Below are 18871 nucleotides of genomic sequence, written 5' to 3' on the forward strand. Positions count from 1 at the left end.
ATATGACTTAAAAGAAAGTTAATAATACAATTCGCGATTTGAAGAAGAGGGACTTGGCCTCAGACAGAGATTTTGTCAAGAATATGGGTGGCCATCAACTCCTCCGGCAGGCGTTTGAAGGGATTTTCTTGATTATCTTCCGGAATTTGTGCTGCTACTGTCTGATTAAGTATGGACTCCATTTTTCTTGACAGAACCTGAATCTCGAGGCCCAGAGAATTTTGGTATTTGTTAAAGCTACTTGCCTACTAGCTACTATGATATTGCATTATGAACTTTGTTTTAACCCATTTTGAGCGAGGGATGGGGGCAGGGGGATAAGTATAACAGTGTCATATATTTGTTAAAGAAATTATTTGTGCTTTCTTGTTGCTTGAGCACATGTACAGTACGAGACGTAGGAAAACAGCTATTGCTGGGACGAAGCAAATTTTACTTGCGGCTAGAAAATATCGACCTATTCTCATAGGGGAAATTTTTTTTTTTTTTTACCACTTTGATTTAGAGTGTTGCACGACCTTCTTTATTTCTCTAAATGGTACTTTATTTTATCTTGAACAAAAAATATTTATAGTATGAATATGAAAATTTATACTCCCACAATTACCAGACTAGTACAGTCTACAATCATTTTTTGGCTAAACATGGGTTTTTTTTTGTGTGAAGAGGAGGCGGGCGCGGTCGGTTTTAGACCACCACCTTCTTTTTCCTTTTCTATTTCCCATATAAAGCATGGATTCCCCCAAAAGAAAAAAAATCCTTCTTTGACAAACAAAGCAAAAATCTATTGTTACAAATTTTAGTAGTAGCGTTATATACATCAAAAAGCACCTTGTCCCTCCAAATCTTTCTACCATTAAGTGGATCATAGGACCATGCTAGAGGGAATATCAGTAAAAAAAATTTACTTTTTGTACAAACATGCAACAAGTTGGATTGCTGCAATTGAGCCAGCTACCCCGTGGCTTGCTGGATGAATTAAGTGGGCTTTACTTGAAATATCATCAATCTTTAAGTACAGATTTTTCTCATTGATAGTCCAGACCAGTGTTTTTAACTGGCTGTGGGCATGTCCACACTCCACTGGGGTTTCCACTAAAATATTTCGTTTGGACCATATTTATTTGACTCATTAACGGTAAATTTATAATGACAACTCTGTTAAACTTTCAGGGGGAAAATTAGGGGAAAAAATGAAAAAGAAAAACAAAGAAAGTGAGGGATATAAATGGAAAATTGTTCCTCCAGCCTCAAAGATCATATACTCATGCTACTACTTTCCCATGAGACCAAAGAAATGGTCAATTTATTAGTCAGAGAGAAACTAACGTTAACCAATCATCATGATCTAATTAATACGCCAATGATATATGATGGATTATAGATGATGAGTCTGAAATCAAACAGAGAACCATACGATAAAGGGATTAACAACTAAAACACTGATTAGTCATTATATCATGCAAGTTGCAATATATTCGTCTAAACAGGCTGGTTTCTTGAGCATTTCGGTGGCAGCTTCACCAAAAACTTCCTCTTCCCCTTCAAAAGCATTTTTTGCTATCGATTCAACGTCTTCATCATCATTCAATGCACCCCATGTTATCGCAAAAATGGAGACCCCCTTCATCACACACCCTGTTAATGGAAGCCTGACCACTTTCGCATGCCACACTTTAGTTTCGGATCACTTTTATTGCCAGCCATATTTGTTCCACTCCTCAACTCAGCAAGCTTTGCCTTCCCCAAAACAGCCTTCCCTTGTTTCATTGGATCTGTAATTACGATGCTTTGAATCCGAGCAGGTAAGACAGGAGCAAATGTTCCGAACATTGTCAACATCGACCGAGCATCTTCTGAGACCTCCTCCAAAATGCACATCTCTTTCTCCATTTCTCGCCGGGCCAACACTACTACTTTTTGATCATTTTCCTCCTCTTCATTATGACAGACAGCAGGGCCTAAAGAGGCAGCGCTCCTTGCATGAAACAATATGAAGCCTCCAGAATTCTGAGGCTTGCTTTCCGCTTTCCACTTGAATATGGGCCCGGTTGGAAATTTGGGACTGTCTAGACCACCTTCAGTTATTAAGCTTGAAGGAGTTTTCAACATCTTATGCGACCCCGAGAATTCAACTTCCACATAGAGAAATTCGAGGGACCTGAATTTCATTATGAACCTGACCAATTGCAGAAGCAAGGTTATGCTTTTATCAGAAGAAGAGGAGGAGGGACGAGACTTTTGGGAGAGCCGACTTAGGAAACGAAAGGGATTTACTCTCTTGAGGGAATGGAGGAGTTTCCTGGGCATGGATAGAGACTGAAATGTGGCGGTGGAAGTGGGTGCATGAGAAGGAACCCCGCCAGGGATGCCAAAAATAGTGCAAGAAATGGTCTGGGATTGAAGAACCAGGCAGGCAAAGCGTTTTGAGAGCAAATAGCAGCTGAAGAGGGTTTTGGCTTCTGGGATCTTGCCAAGTATATGGGATACTATCAGTTCATCTGGTAACCGATTGAAGTGATTTTGTTCTTCTTCTCCTTGAGGAATTTCTTTTGTAATCACAACGATTTCATTTTCATAAGTCGCCATTTCCTGTAACTCTCTCAATTTTCTGAATAGGGAACTGAATTCTGAATTTTCTTGAGGTGGGATGAGGGTAAAAAAATCTCTTTATATAGGACCACTCCTCCTTGCGACCCAAGAATAAGGCATTTACCCCTTGGAAGATGCAATTTACAGGTGTCAGTACCAGCTACAAGGGAACCATGCAATTAGGTGTGATGCAAATAGGATAAGTGGCATATTCTTATTGTGCAACTAGCAAAGGATGCAAAGGTAGTCGCTGTGATTTGTCTATTGGCATCATCATGAGAACGAAATTTGTATTTCTCGGCAAGAAAAGAATTTCCAGGCACGTGTTCTAAATTGACAGAAATACTACCAAAATATTTACCTATTAGAGACATACAATACAATTTATTTGGGCAAGTTTTTCCAATTTTTTTAATCCTTTTTGGTTTGAAATTAGTTGAGTAGTTGTAGGACCTAATGCAGAGTCTTGATTCCAATTCATCTCCATGCAGACTCTTTGAAATTTGTATACCACATGAAATAGAAACTAAATGGCAAATTCTGACTTTCTGTCACACATTTTCTGAGTGCAGTGTAATTATGCATCTTATGGAATATGGGAACGATAAGTACATTATTAACCATGTTTTTACGTTCGTATACAGTATGTATACTTGGCTATTAAATTTGTTAACCAATTGATAAATGCTCAGTTGTTTGGAGTCCAATTCCTGTATTTATCATTACCATTTTTGAACTCCACTTCCACTGATGCAGGGGGGGCAAGAGTATGATGATGTTTGACTTGTAGCTGAGTTTTGTAAAAGATCTGCTTTTTTTCTGAAAATATAGAGGAGCAAGGAGCACAAGTTTTTCTCATTGGAAACAGCAACATGGCCATCTTAATTTAGAGAAAATTGACAAAGTTTACATGCCATGCCATGAAGGTAGATGAAAGAAAAACAGAAATCAAGCAAATGTAGGCAGCTGATAGGCTGTATATGAACAATTCCAGATCAGTCTCAGAATCTAACAACTAGTATCAACTTCAGATTGATCCAATCATTATCAAATCGGTAGTCTGGCAGGTTTCTTCAGCATATCAGAAACAGCTTCACCAAAAATCTCATCCCCTTCAAAAGCATCTTTTGCGACAGATTCAAAATCTTCATCATTATCAGTAGCTCCAGCTTTCAGTGCTAAAACAGTCACCCCCTTCATCGCATAGCCTGAAAAAGGCAGCCTAAGTAACCACAGCGGCACTCCACACCTTGAGCTTCCCATCATTTCGGGTAATAACCGTACTTCTACTCCGCAACTCAGCAAGCCTTTCCAACCCCAAAACAACCTTCCCTTGTTTCCTTGAATCAGTAACTACAATGCTTTGAAGCTGATCCGCCAGAAAAGGAGCGGCTTCTGTAAACGGAGTCAACCTGAGAAGAGCGTCTTGTACAGCATCCTTGAAGATGCACAGGTGTTCGTATGCCCCTCGTCGGGCCGTCAGTTCTTCTCCATGATTATGATCATCATGCTCACCATCACCATCAGCCACAGGAGCAAGACTCTTTGCAAGAAACATTATAAAGCTATCTGAGCTTTGACTCTTGAACTCTGCCTTCCACTTGTGTATGGTTCCTGTGGGAAAATTTCCATCAATCAAGCTTGAACGAGCCTTCATGTTACTGGAGAAAGAAACTTCCACATAGAGACGTTTAAGGGATTTGAATGCCCTGATAAATCTCAAGAGTGGAATAGCGGAGGTTTTATCATACAAGGAGGGAGGGGAGTTGGGGAACAGCCCACGGAGAAATTGGAATGGTTTCTTGAGTGCAGAAAGGAGTTTTTGGGGCATCGACATGAAGTGAACTGGGCTGTGGAAGAAATGACAGTCTCCTGATCATGAGAAGGAAACCAGCCAAGGATGGTGCAAGAAATGGTCTTGGATTGCAAAACCAGGAAACCCAAGCGCTTGGAGAGCAAAAAGCAACTGAAAAGGCATTTGGCATCTAAGATCTTGCCAAATATATGGCATATTATCAGGTCATCTGGCAACCTATTGAAGTAGCCTTCTTCTTCTGAAATTTCTGGTGCAATTTCGTCTTCAGGAGTCTCCATTTCGTGCAACTCTCTCAATCCTCACGGGCAACTGCTTTCTGATTTTCTTTGCCATGGGCAGGAAGTGGAAGAGACTAGCTGAGACAATCTTTGTTTTCAGATTATGGAGTATAGCGGGGCTAATCGTGATTTGGTACCCAAGAACATGGTACAACCCCCGCTAGGATCATGGAGTGGAGAGGTTAGAGCTAGTGCTACAGCGCTGCTCTGTCATGTTTTGAGGACGTTGTTGGTTTTTGTCTCTTCTCAGGTGTCAGTTAGTCCCCGAGCTACAAATTTGGATAATTCAGAAATGATGAGGTGGGAAAGCTAACATGCTATTTTATCAAGTTACACTACTATCATAAGATAACCGCTTGGTACTTTCACAAAAAGACTCGAAATAAGTGACAATCATTTGATTGTGCTTTGCAGCTAAATGCCCATGCAAAACAACCCGAAAAGAAAGTTGACTTGTTTTCTCCTCTCTTCGTTAAAGTCCACGTCTAAATCATAGGTGACAAATCTACAAACTTGGGGAGAAGAAAGATTACGAAGAAGCAAAACTTGGATGATCCGAATACAGTAGTGTGGTGAGCTAGCAATTGTAAAATCTGTTTCATCTACTTGAATGGGTTCAGAATACTCCTCGTGTGTTTTGCTACAAATTAAAAGAGGAAAAACAAGATGAACTCTTAATACTCGTAATGAGATGGAATCAAAATTCATCTGCTCGAAACATTTCCTCAGAACTCCTTGTTGAGCATTTCCGTTGCAGCTTCACTGTATAGCTAGCTTCTCTTATCAAGGACATACAGTTTTAGAAAAGGCGAGCATGTTTATTTCAATCTCATCTATCATGACTATGGATCGGAATTTTTTTTAGAAATATATTTGCAACATTTTGTATGTACGTTCTAATTCACTCTTGTAACTCACGAAATGTCACATCTCAAAAAGTACTTGGAAAATGCAATTGAATGAACAGTCTTTTTTGATGTTTTATGTTGGCAAGGATTAGCAAAAGTTCATGGGGTTTTAAAAAGCGATAAGGAAAAAAGAGGGTGATTAGGAATGACAACAAGACAACATGGAGCGGAGGACCCTTTCCCTCCCCACCCCCCAAGCCCTCCGCCCCATTGCCCAAACATCTCCTCTCCCTAATCTCCCGTCATCCGCTCCCCTCGCCCTGTCTGACTTCACCCGCGGATGCTAGGGAAAAATGCTTATAATTAATAAAAATGTCGTTAGTAATTTAGTATAAATGTATTAACATGACTAATAATATTAAATATGTTATGTATATAATTATAATTTATATATTATTAGGCGGGTCACAGGGTAAGGATGGGGGTTGTATATTCCCCAGCACCGTTTTTTAGCAAAGGAAAAAGTTACTCCAGTTTTGCTCCACCCGCCCCTCCCCTACCCTATCCACTCTCGTGGGTATCAGCCCCAATTGTCATCCCTGCGAGTGATTCAATATTTCTTCTTACCGTCTGAAACTTTAAATACTTTAATTATACCATAAAGAGAAAACTTTAAAAAAATTATTACATTTATACAATGCTTATCAATTATCATGAGATGAAATTGGAGTTTATATAGACGTCATTTGTTGAAAGACTTGAATCAATGGTCTATTGATTTCTGTTATTAAAATCTCAAAACAGCATAAAAGCTAATTTCTTTTTGTACCCTACCCTGTTAATAAAACTTTTTCAACTTTTTGATTAAGCATATAGCACCTACTAGGTCAAGAAGACGAAAAATGTAGAAAAATATACCGTAACAATTTAATATATATAAAACAAAAGAGTGATTGAAAAATTTGTTAACAGAAAAATGTAAAAATTTCTACAAAAAGTTGCAATTCAAACAAGGCCTTATTTTCTGCTCCACTAAGTTCACCACATATATTTGCTGCACAAAATGACTAAACAGTCCACGAAATAGAAGCTCCAAAAAAGTTCGAGACTCCCCTCTCAGTGCAAGCTGAGACGAAATGAAAAGTCCTGTGCCGGCAAAACTTCATGTGAAATCAAATCCCTCTTCATCATTTCCACTGCAGCTTCCACATAAACTTGGTGATCATCTTCCCCATCAAAAGCTTCTTTGGCAATCAAAAGATCATCATAATCGCTCCTCTCGTTGCCTTTGCTAATAAAAAGAGTTACAATCTTCATCACACCGCCCGACGATGGAAGCTTCAGAAATGGTGCGTGCCACACTCTGATGCTTGTCTCTCCATCCCCAAAATTACTATTTCCATTCCTCATCCGAATAATATCCCTTCGTGCAAAACGAACCTTTCCTTCCCTCTTTGAATCAGCGACCACAACTTTTTGAAGGGATTCTGGCAGCAAACGAACCAGCATTTTCACGAAGTTGAAGCGCCAACAGGCCATGTTCATACAACAATTAAAAAACCGCCTAAGCAAACTTATTAGATCAGGATTAACCGCATTGCCCTGATCATTATCGTCATCAGTAGTAGTTAATCGAAGGCTTCTAGCTGTAAGGACGATGAAGCTTGCAGATTCGGAGTCAATCTTCCACTTAACTACTGGTGGGTCCACGTCGACGGTGAGATTCCGAGAATAGTCCAGTTCGACATAGAGGGATTTTATGGAGCTGAATTTAGCCAAAAAATTGGCAGAGGTTTCGAAATCGAGGACTTGCCCGGGGGCCCTGGCCCAATAAAGAGCAACTCTGAGGGAAATAACCTGGGTTTGGTAAACTAGAGAATAAAAACGCCTGGAAACTAATGAAATCAAGCAGAGGGACTTGGCCTCAGAGATTTTGTCCAGAATGTGGGAAACTATCAAGTCGTCTGGCAAGAGTTTGAAGGGATTCTTTGACGATTCTTCTCGTTTCAGAATCGACTGTGCCGGTTCTTCAGCTGCTAGCACAGTCTGGTGGAGTGAATCCTCCATTTCTCACAGAAATTTGAGTCTGAACTCTCAGATTGCTGAAGCAGAGAACTGATCTTGCAGCATTTAACTACACTGATGATTTTTGGATTTTTTTTTTTTTGGGGCATTAATATTGGTTGGTTCTCGTGCCCAAGGTGTATCGTGTAGTATAAGCCACGGACTGACCGTCACGCAGAAGAGAAGAAGGGAAGAGGAATTAGTCAGTCCGGGAAAACTAGTTCGTTTTCAAATAATGTATTTACGTCCACAATCCACATTGAAATGAATGGCGGGAAAAACGAATTCTACTATCTGAAACAAGCTTTGCTTTGGGCTCTATGAGGACTGGGCTCCCAGCTAAAGCCTATTGAGGAATTTCTACTTTGAGCACCAATTGTAAGATTCGAAAGGGCAAATGTACTGCAATTTTCTTAGTGTAACTAAAAATTTAATTAAATTTTCCTTATTATTGCGCATTTTGCGTACCACAAGCGATCCCATTGCAACCCCCCCCCCCCCCCCCCCAAAAAAAATCCACAAAGTCAAGCCAATTTAAATTAGGGCAAATAACATTTTAGCTCCTGTTGATTAGGGTTTTTTTCCACCTAACCAAATAAGCAGCCAATGCAAAATCTTGCGCCTTTGGTTAGGATGAACGGATTAGAGCCCAATATCATGCGTGGAAGCAAGCTTAATTTTTTTTTCTTCAGCATTTCCATGACGGCTTCCGCATAAACTTGCTGGTGAGCTTCCCCATCAAAAGTTCCTTGCGCTATCAAGTGATCGTCATAATCAATCTTGGTGTCTTTGCTAATAAAAATGGTAACATTCTTCATCGCACCCCCCGAGATCGGCAGCTTCAGAAAGGGTACATACCAGACTCTGATGTTTGCCTTTCCATTCCCAAAGTTTGTACCACTACCTTTGATTCCACTCCTAATCCTCACAAGATCAATCGTTCGTCCCTTCCTTCTTTGTATCAGCTCCTACTGTTTGATTGAGCGAGTCCTCCATTCTTCACAGAAACCAATGAGAGATGAGTTAGTCCAAAAAGCGGAATGAAGACTAATTTCTATTTTCTAATGATAATTTGAGGGCCTAATATTTGTGAATTTTTGCTTGTTGCCCAAGTATTGTTGTTTTGTGTCAAGAGAGGGAGGATTGGTATTTTACTTGGGTGTAGTTGCTTTTACCCTAGTCTATCGGTACCTTTTTTTAATTTACATCAACTGTAAAACATGTATCCGGTAGATTTATTTGCAATTAATTGAAGGAAAGTGTTAAAATAGACGCACAAATTGGTACTAGTACCAATTATTAGCAAAGAATGTTGGGCAACGGTTCGTCTGTTGGAGAAAATCTTTGAGATTTAAAAGTAACAATGATTTAGCTTTGAAAAATGCTCGTGGAAGCCCGTTTGAACTGCTATTTTTAAGAATTTTTGTAATAAAATATATTGTAAAGATTGATATATATATATATATATATATATATATATATATATAAGGTATAAAAGTGATTAGGAAATGCATTTACAAAAAATATAGAAATTTTTCTGCGTAAAAAAGATGACTAATTCTTTTCTCTCCCACATAATTTCTCCGGAAACATGAAATCTTCTTTTCTATTTTATTTTGGCGAAATTTTCTCATCTTTTTTACACTCAAATCGAAATGTTCTCTTCTTTTGTTCTCTTTTCTATGCACAAGTATACCCCTAAGTTATAGACAATTAACATATCCGGCCAGATCAGATAAAGTGAAGAAAATCACGAAGAAGCGTATTAGAATACTACAACATGGTTGAGCTAAAAATTGTAAACTCACTCAGGTGCTTAGAAAATTTCGGTGGAGTGGATGTACAATTTAATTTGTTAATGTATTCAAAAAAATTGGTATTTTCAAAGAAAATATGAGACACAACTAAAGCTTCATTGTTTACACTTGACATTTGAGAGTACAGCTGTTACATGTTTTGAGCATCTGGTGAAAGTCATACTTCTGTTATTCAAAAGTTGTGTGCAAGAGAAGTTGATAGTTGCATCTTTTGTTTAGCATAGTTGTATTATCTATTATGTCCTTAATTATACTTTGTCGGAAGAATGGATTATAGACCATCAGCCTCAATTAAAAAAAAAAAAAGGGTTGATGTTCAAGGGTTTGACCAGCCCCGAATGTTTTATCCCATGCCATCAACACCGCGAAAACAGGTTAAATTAATTCTAAGCCCAAGTCATCGTATTACTCGGACGTGATTATGATTTACTGCAAAAATTCGCAAACAGTCTTGTAAATGTGGAAGAATGACTTGCACTTTATTCAACCTAATTTAAACTGCTCATCAAGATTCAGTTTTAGATGACGAATTGGTCAGTAATTTGCTTCTACAAGAAATTTCTGTTAAATAGAATTATGTCTTTGGAAACTGCCACCAAATTATTTTTCTGCCCCAAAAGGAAATTGCTTGCCGTGACTGCTGACCAGCTCGAGCCCAAGCCAACGTAATTTAGAAAGAGTTTTCGGGCAGCTTCCCATGCAACTTCGAGGAAGGCCTACCACCTGACGCCGCCATGTAACGGCCAAGAAATTTAACTGCAAAAGCGCCCCGAATCCAACGTAAGACACCCTCATCTGTACGTACATTAGTTGGCATCTCCTTCGCCCCTACCACTCCTTCCACCAAGAAATTTCGCTCTTTTATCGATCTTCTGGCCATCTCTTGTTATTTAAAGCCCTCTATCACCATCCTTTCCTTCACATCAACTTCTTGTCTTAGGCTCTTAGCCTCTCCTTCGTGCATCAATATTTGGTACCGAAAATAATGGCATTAAAAGGGTACCTTGTCGAGTTTGAAGATTTCTTCCCTACAATGGTGGAGAAACTTGGGGCAGAAGGATTCTTGGATGAGCTAGGCAATGGGTTTAGGTTGCTGATGGATGAAGAAAAAGGGCTGATCACATTGGAGAGCTTGAAGAAAAATTCAGCCTTGTTAGGCTTGCAAGACATGAAGGATGACGAATTGCTATCTATGTTAGAAGAAGGGGATTTGGATGGCGACGGGAAGCTGAATGAAATGGAGTTTTGTGTTCTTATGTTTAGATTGAGTCCTGAACTCATGAAGACTTCAAGAATGTTTGTTGAAGAAGCTATATTAAATGAGTTATAGGCTCTAATTTAGCAAGTAATGGTACTGTAGATTAGTAGATAAAACAAGGGCCTCCATCCTATTGCTTGTATTTACTAGTACGTACTTCTCGAATTAATTTTGTTTACAATAGGACTAATCACTTTCTGTAAATTTTGTCTCATGAATTTTGGCTCATCGGCAGGTACATGAAAGCCTTGATCAAATTGCAGTAACGGCGTGACTTCGGAGTATATATTCTATAGTAACGTGCACATCGGAAGCCTGATTAAGTTTAATTAATAATGTTTATCCACCGACAAAGTTCGGAGTAGCATCTTCCCAAAGAAAGCGCAGCCGAAAAAAAGAGAAAGATCGTCCAAGCATATTATGCGTTGTCATTTGAAGGCAGTCCTATCAGGCGCACCAAAATAATGAGCCATTTCTAAGCTACAAACACATACATGTGAAAGTTGAAACCATTTTCTTCATTCAAAAAGGAAAACGAAGACTTGTGAAAGGGGAATACGGAGATTAAAATTGACCATTAAGATATGTACATAATGTTGCATGACGTATAAACGAGTACTACTGTAACAAGGAAGCTTGACTTTGATTTTTGACTTCACTATCCATTAGTTTACAGTTAAGTAGTTTTCTCGAGTTTTTGTAAGAAGGAAATTATTCGAGCAGCCATTAAACTTTTCAAATAGTCGAGTTTTGGCTGTTCAATTATTAACAATATATTTGTACCTGCTAAATTATCAAAAGTATAAATTTTGGGTCATTCAATCTATTTTGTTGTTACATCTGCTATACCTAACTATTAATAGTACGTCTCATGAATCGTGCAAATCCTTGAATCTAGTAGAGTTAACGGTGAAATCAAATAAAATTGCCCAAATTTATACTTTTAAATTTTAATAGTTTAATGGATAAAAATATACTATTAATAATTGAATGGCTAAATCTTGACTATTCAAAAAGTTCAATGATTATCCGAATAATTTGCTCTTAGTTTTCTCGTACGGAGTTTTCACTTTTTTTTAGGTTGTTGTTATCCCATTAACATATGGGTTTGTTTGGATTGCTGTTTATTTGTCAAAATATATTTGCTTACATCATCATTACAATTTCTAACACACCTTTTTATCTTCCCAATTACCTTTTTATCTCACATACATCACATCACAAAAAAGTGCTATAGTAAAAATATCTCTAATAATTCACAATCAAAACAAACCCCATGGTTACTTGTGTCAATGTAACTGATCATCTTCTTAGCTGTCTGACTTTAGAGGTTGTACTTGTTTGGTATAGTGTGCAAATGAAATGTGTAAAACTCAAAATGCATAAAAAAAAAAGATTCAAAATGTATAAGTGAATCTTAAGAGATGCACAAATAAGATTTAAATTGTACAAGCGAGACTTGAAAATAACTGTCAAAATGGACTAAGGGTCCGTTTGATTCAATGTAAAATATTTTCAACGGAAAATGTCTTCCATGGAAAATTTTATCAAGGAAAATAATATCCTTCTCCATGTTTTTTCCTGTGTTTGGGAGGAGATGAAGACTACAAATCTTTAGGGTCCGTTTGTTTCGAGTGAAAATGTTTTCTAGGAAAATATTTTCCTAATTTCCCGTGTTTGGTTGCACAAAAGTTACTGAAAACATTTTCCTATGTAAAATATTTTCACTCATCTTATGGAAAACAACTTCCCTTCCAAACTTACTGAAGTTGTTTTCCGAAATGCATGCATCCCGCCTGTAGTATGTTCCAAACTTACTGAAAACATCTTGTAGTATGTTCTTTTTTTTTTTTTTTTGTATAAACAGGAGGATTCGAACCCAAAACCTCTTCCTTACACTCCCTCCCCCGTACTACCCAACCCTCCCCCTAGTATATTCAAAATAAAAAAAAAAAACCTCATCCTGCTCATCCTATGCTAGTAATTAATTATGTGTAATAGGAATATTCTTTTCTAGAGAAACTTTCAGCAGTGAGAGTGCAAGATATATGTCACAATAAGCATTGCATATGATTGATTTTTGACACTAAATGGCCAGCAATTTGTTTATTGTTTAAGGAGATATTTTTTATTCATATATACATTTCTCCAAGATTTTTTAAAGTTAAACAATGAGATAAATTTTCTTATTTTGCATGGGAAGAAGTATGTAGTTATAATGTGTAGAAAGTAAAGATAGAGATAAAAGTGAAAATATTTCAAAAGTTAAACAAACACCAGAAAAATGAAGTAAGAAAATATTTTCAATAAGCTAACCAAACACCTGAAAATGATGAAAGGGAAATGATTTTCATGGAAAATTACTTCCACGGAAAATATTTTCCCAAGGAAAACATTTTACATCCAACCAAACAGACCCTTAGTGGACTATTGTACAAGTGGTGGGTTTTGTTCTGAAACTTAAGGCTGGTGGGAGAGTTTGAATGGATAGTCTCACGACTAATGATGCGGACATGGAAAATAACTTCAATTCATTTATATGGGAAGTCATTTTACACCATCTAATGTAAAATATTTTTGGCAGGAAAAATTTTTCCCAAAACAATAACCCAACCAAACAATAGAAAATCAGGAAAACATTTTCTGGAAAATATTTTCCTTCCAAACAAACAGACGCTAAGGGTTTACTGATTGCTGTGCAATCGCAACCCCGTCTCTAGAATTCAGAGTTTTTCAAACCACCAAAGATGTGCGAGCAAATTGAAAATTATCTTTTTTTTTTCTTCTCCCAAGTTACAGAAAATTATCGATCTATTAACTTAAGGGAAGTTCTGAGACACGAGAGAGTAGTTTATGATCCAATTTCTTCTTCTTCTTCTTCTGTCATTTTGTTTTTTTCATTTTATTTGATTTAGGGTCCAATTTTTTCTTTCAAAGCTGTCTAAGCTCGCAATCCATTCTAGAAATCATCACGATCATCATCATAGCTAGCACTCTTATGGCCATTTCACATAAACAGAGTAAACCATCTTCGTAACTGAGCCAGATGATGGCAGTTTTTGAAGTACACCAGCATGCCTTAGTCTGATCCTCCTCAATCCATTCTAGAAAACTTTACCTCCAATTCGATTCCTCGTCTCATCAATTTCAGTTCCATCGATAACAAGCCTACCATGCTGCTCTGAATCAGTGACAACTACATCTTGAAGGGATTTTGGGAAGCAAAGAACCTCCACTTGGACGAACGAGAACCAGAATGCAGCCATCTTCAAATGACAGCTGAAGCAAGTCCAAAGCCAGTCAATTTGGTCATCGTCAACATGACCATCATCCTCTTGTTCAGTGGTTAAATCATGAATCTAACTAATGTCACCAATGGTTAGTAAAGTAAAGCAGTTGGATTTAGAGTTATAATTCCACCTTGCTGGTGGGCACTCGTTCATCAAAACTGAGATCGTCATGATCGAATTCCACAACAAGGGATCTTAAGGACTTGAATTTCCTCTACTGCACGAGTGAGCTGAAGCACTCAAGTATGAATTTCAGGGGAGCTGAAAGGGGTTGAAGGAGTTTCACTTTTCTGGGGAAAGAAGGAAGACAGAGATGGAGAAAAAGGGTACTCATCTGTTCTAGTTCTTTGCGGGAACAGAATCCGACGAGGGATGGAGAAGAAAAATGTTCGGAGACCAACGAACATCTGTACAGGGACTTGGCCTCCCCGATTTTGTTAAAAATTCATCTGGTAATCTTTCGAAGGGATCTTTTTCTTTTTTCTTTTTTCTTTTTTCTTGTCCTGCTTCTATTATACAAAATGGAGATTTTTGTTCTTCTACTGGCAATATTTCATCAGCCAGAGCTTCCATTCTGTTTCACAAGTCCGGAGGAGTACTTTGCAAATATCTGTTTGCTTTGTGTTTTTTGGTCTAGCTTAGTGTCAACACTGTCAAGTCTAACTTTGCTTGAAAATTTGGTATGCTCTAATGTTTCGTCTTTCTGGGTAGCCAACTTGATATGGGCTCTGCCTAGTGTTTGTTTTTCACTGGAAAAGGAAAAAAAAATAAACTTTTTCACAAGGCCTAAGCAATATTATAGCAAACAAAAATGGAACATGTTCAAGAACAACACAAAAATTATTTCTTGAAATAACTCGATGGATGATATTGAGAGTGACAGGCTTCAAGAAATCCCCCATTATAAAGTGTATGACTAACTCCACCATTTTGGGGGGCGTAAAATGCAAGCGGGATTTTACAGGGTTTAGATTTTGTCACTCTTAATAATGTGTTTCAAGATTGAGGCGGGCTCGCGTGTATTTCGACACGATTATTGTTGTATGATCCAAACTGCAACTGAAGAAATTTATAAACTAACGTGAAAACGTGGCGAAATCACAGCCATCAAATCCCTTGGCATAATTATTTTACTCTTTTGTGGGTAGAGGAAGAGAACCTTTTGGAGTTCTGATAAGAGTTTAAACTATAAAGTGGAGAAGAAATAGGCCGTGGGCTCAACATCCCCCCCCCCCCCCCCCTCCAAATGCCCAAGGCTTCCACACATCTCAGAAATGTGAAGGACACTACATAATAGATTGAATGCTTCATCTTGGAGAAAATGAACCATCACTGCATATAAATAATAGACTCTAGAGTAGTGGTACTACTTTGGATTGTGATTTTTTGGCAGAAAAATTTTTTATGCTTTTCAGAAATGCATTTTTCAGTCACATTTTTACTTTACATACATTATATTGCTATAATATATTTTTCTACGATGACCCCTAAAAATAGCAATCCAAACGGGAAGGAAGATGATACCCTATGCTAATTCAGACTGAACGCCTTTGCATGGATTAAATTAAGGAATTACAAAGTTTGAACAAAAGGGGACATATTGTAAAACAAGTAAACAACCGCAATGTAATTCTCTGTTTCACACTTGATTTTCATTCTTGTCTGTCCTTCCCTAAAAATACAAGCATAACTAATGACTAAACCTGAGCCAGAGCAAATATGCTTACATGGTCAGATACTGAGCACTAGCTCTAGAAGATGGAATCTGATGCTTATTCAAACGATCAACTGAGTTGCAACCTTTCTGCTCATGTCACTCAGTCCAAGTTGAGAAAAAATGAAAAGTCACGTGCCGGCAAAACATCTTGTGAAATCAAATCCCTCTTCATCGTTTCCTCTATAGCTTCCACATAAACTCGGTGATCATCTTCCTCATCAAAGGCTTCTTTGGCAATCAAAAGATCGTCACTATCGCTCCTATCGGTGCCTTTGATAATAAAAAGAGTAACAGTCTTCATCACATAGCCTGACAATGGAAGGATCAGGAATGGTGCGTGCCAGGCTTTGACGTTTGTCTCTCCAACCCCAAAATTACTATTTCCATTCCTCATTCGAATAATATCCCTTCGTGCAAAATGAACCTTTCCTTCCCTCTTTGAATCAGCGACCACAACTTTTTGAAGGGATTCTGGCAGCAAATGAACCAGCTTTTCCACGAACTTGAACCACCAACAGGCCATGATCATACAACAATTAAAAAACCGTCTAAGTAACCTAAAATGATCAGGATTAAAAGCATTGCCCTGATCATTATCGTCATCAGTAGTACCCAATTGAAGGCTTCTAGCTGTAAGGATCATGAAGCTAGCAGATTCGGTGTCAATCTTCCACTTAACAACTGGTGGGTCCACGTCACCGGTGAGATTCCGAGAATAGTCCAGTTCAACATAGAGGGATTTTATGGAGCTGAACTTAGCCAAAAATTTGGCACAGGTTTCGAAATCGAGGACTTGCCCAGGGGCCCTGCCCCAATAAAGAGCAATTCTGAGGGAAAGAACGTGGGTTTGGTAAACTAGAGAAGAAAAACGCCTGGAAACTAATGAAATCAAGCAGAGGGACTTGGCCTCATAGATTTTGTCCAGAATGTGGGAAACTATCAAGTCGTCTGGCAAGCGTTTGAAGGGATTTTTTGACGATTCCTCTTCTTTCAGAATCGAATGTACCGGTGCTTCAGGTAGGAGTATAGTCTGGTGGAGTGAATCCTCCATTTCTCACAGAAGTTGAGTCTCAACGCTCAGATTACTGAAGCAGAGAACTGTTCTAGCAGTATTTAACAACTGATTTTTGGAATGGGCCAGAAGCTAAACGATGACAGTGGCCTTCGCTTTCTCTGTTTCTTGTGGGTCCTCGTGCCCGAGGTGTATCGTGTAGTGGAAACGGGGCAGGAGCGGTCTGTTAACGGCCATGATTTGGCCTTAATAAATTGTGCGATTCAAATCACAAGCTATATATTAATTTTTATATCGCATGTGAAACTTATAAAATTTTATATTAAAATTATACGTTGTGTAAATAAAATTACACCGTGTGCAATCAAAGTTACGCGTTGTTGAAAATGGCCAAAATCGTTAAAATTAGTGTAGTATTAAGCCACACACCAATCCCGGTCACGCCCACAGAAGAGAAGAAGGGAAGAGGTATTTGTCAAATCCGGGAAAATTAGATCGTTCTCAAATATATTTATTTAAAAAGCTCTGAGATTTACTGCGTTAAATACTAGGATCATGGTGGGATCAGCGATGACCGGTTACATACATCCTAATCCTAATCCTAATCCTAATCCTAATCCTAATAGTATAAAAGAGCGAATGGTCGTAGGAACAGTGATTTTGGCCCCTCATTGGCACCTTAAATGTGTGGGTAGTTTTGTAATTTTGGAACATGGGTGGCGTGGTTATTGCGTGCTGCTTTGAGGAATTTATAGCTGGCATTTGTTGTTGGGTTGGCTTTTGACGGTGGTGCCCTTATATGCCGATCCTGCCCTTGGTTCACCTATTTGAGAATAGTGAATTTGGCCCCCTATTGGCACCTTCCGTGTGTGGCCAATTGTGGAATTGCACAGAAACATTTGGTCATCATCCTAAGCCGGTGCTGGACAATTGCATGGCTGTGCATGATCATTGTATCTAGACAATTGGCACCTTCCGTGTGTGGCCATCTGTGGAATTGCACAGAAACATTTGGTCATCCTAGGCTGGTGCTGGACAGGATAATTCAAAAATATGCATATATTAATCATGCAGTGCGATGGTGCTCTATTGTTAGACCGGTTCTGCCTTTCCTGATGTTAATACTACTTTTGTCAGTGCAGTATCTTTTGCAGTGTAAATACACTTTAATCATGAGTTCCAGCAAAACTAACAAACTAACCGCGTTGCAGAAATAAAATATGTCTGGCGGCGCACATCAACTAGCATCTTAAAGGGTATGAATATTCACCTCATCTATCGTGTGTGTATATATATATATATTAATAATTATTTTTTTATTTAATGTTATCCGTCTTTTTTTGTATTTATTTATTTATTTTTAATTAACCTTATATTTTTAAAAATATAATACTTAAAATATATTTTAACGAGTGTCCTATGATTAGAACACCCATTACACAAACCATATATTAAAACTGCCTGCATGTATCGTTTGAGAATTTAAATAGTGGAGACACCGACTAAAACTCAGGTATAACGAAATAAGATAATAATATATTTGAAAAAAATTAGTGGTTAAGGGTGATTTGTAACTTTTAAAATTATCACGATATAGCCTTGGAAAAATTAATGACTAAGAGTGATTTGTTAAATCCAATTTTAGAATGTATGTAACATTTTTATTAAGTTTCGATTTTCAAAAGTGTAGAACCAAAAAAATTCAGCAAAAATATGTAGGAGATATATTTTATAAAATCAATTTATATGGGGAGGCAATTCATACACATAAGAATATGTGTGGGACAAGAGGAATAATACCAACAATAATCTATTAATCACATCATAAGAACAAGACTCTTAATCCTTCACTCTTCTCAATTAAATACAATAATATGACTCACTCTTCTCAATTAAACACAATAATATGACTCCCTATTTATAGATTAGATGACTTGATAATTAAGTCTTACGACCATAAGAAATTTCCTAATAAGATACTAATTCCTAAACAATAAAACTACATAACTTAACTCCAATAGAATTACTAAAATTCTAATTTGACTAAAACACTACTACTAAATAATAAGATGAAACTTTCTAATTGTGAGCCTTGATTGAATATGCCAACAAAAAGAATATGAAATAAAAAAAAATGTGGTTAGTTTACTAAGTTTAGTTTGTATTGAATTTTTAAGTG

The 18871-nt window shown here is 37.7% G+C and overlaps 3 protein-coding genes across 3 annotated transcripts; 1 reads left to right on the forward strand and 2 right to left on the reverse strand.

The window, feature by feature from the left end:
* Positions 1-3639: 3639 nt before the first annotated feature.
* Positions 3640-4686, reverse strand: LOC140036107 (F-box protein AUF2-like). Its single transcript, XM_072077384.1, has 3 exons — positions 4484-4686; positions 3877-4442; positions 3640-3800 (listed from the first exon to the last, which is right to left on the reverse strand). The coding sequence occupies exons 1-3, from the start codon at positions 4684-4686 to the stop codon at positions 3640-3642; spliced, it is 930 nt and encodes a 309-aa protein (XP_071933485.1).
* Positions 4687-6650: 1964 nt separating this feature from the next.
* Positions 6651-7601, reverse strand: LOC140036108 (F-box protein AUF2-like). Its single transcript, XM_072077385.1, has one exon. It carries the CDS (start codon positions 7599-7601, stop codon positions 6651-6653), a length of 951 nt encoding a protein of 316 aa, XP_071933486.1.
* Positions 7602-10296: 2695 nt separating this feature from the next.
* LOC113729527 (calcium-binding protein PBP1-like) lies at positions 10297-10838 on the forward strand. Its single transcript, XM_027253815.2, has one exon. It carries the CDS (start codon positions 10401-10403, stop codon positions 10743-10745), a length of 345 nt encoding a protein of 114 aa, XP_027109616.1. The 5' UTR covers positions 10297-10400; the 3' UTR covers positions 10746-10838.
* Positions 10839-18871: the final 8033 nt, after the last annotated feature.

This window comes from Coffea arabica, chromosome 2e (assembly GCF_036785885.1).
Source record: "Coffea arabica cultivar ET-39 chromosome 2e, Coffea Arabica ET-39 HiFi, whole genome shotgun sequence".
Classification (NCBI taxonomy): Eukaryota; Viridiplantae; Streptophyta; class Magnoliopsida; order Gentianales; family Rubiaceae; genus Coffea; species Coffea arabica.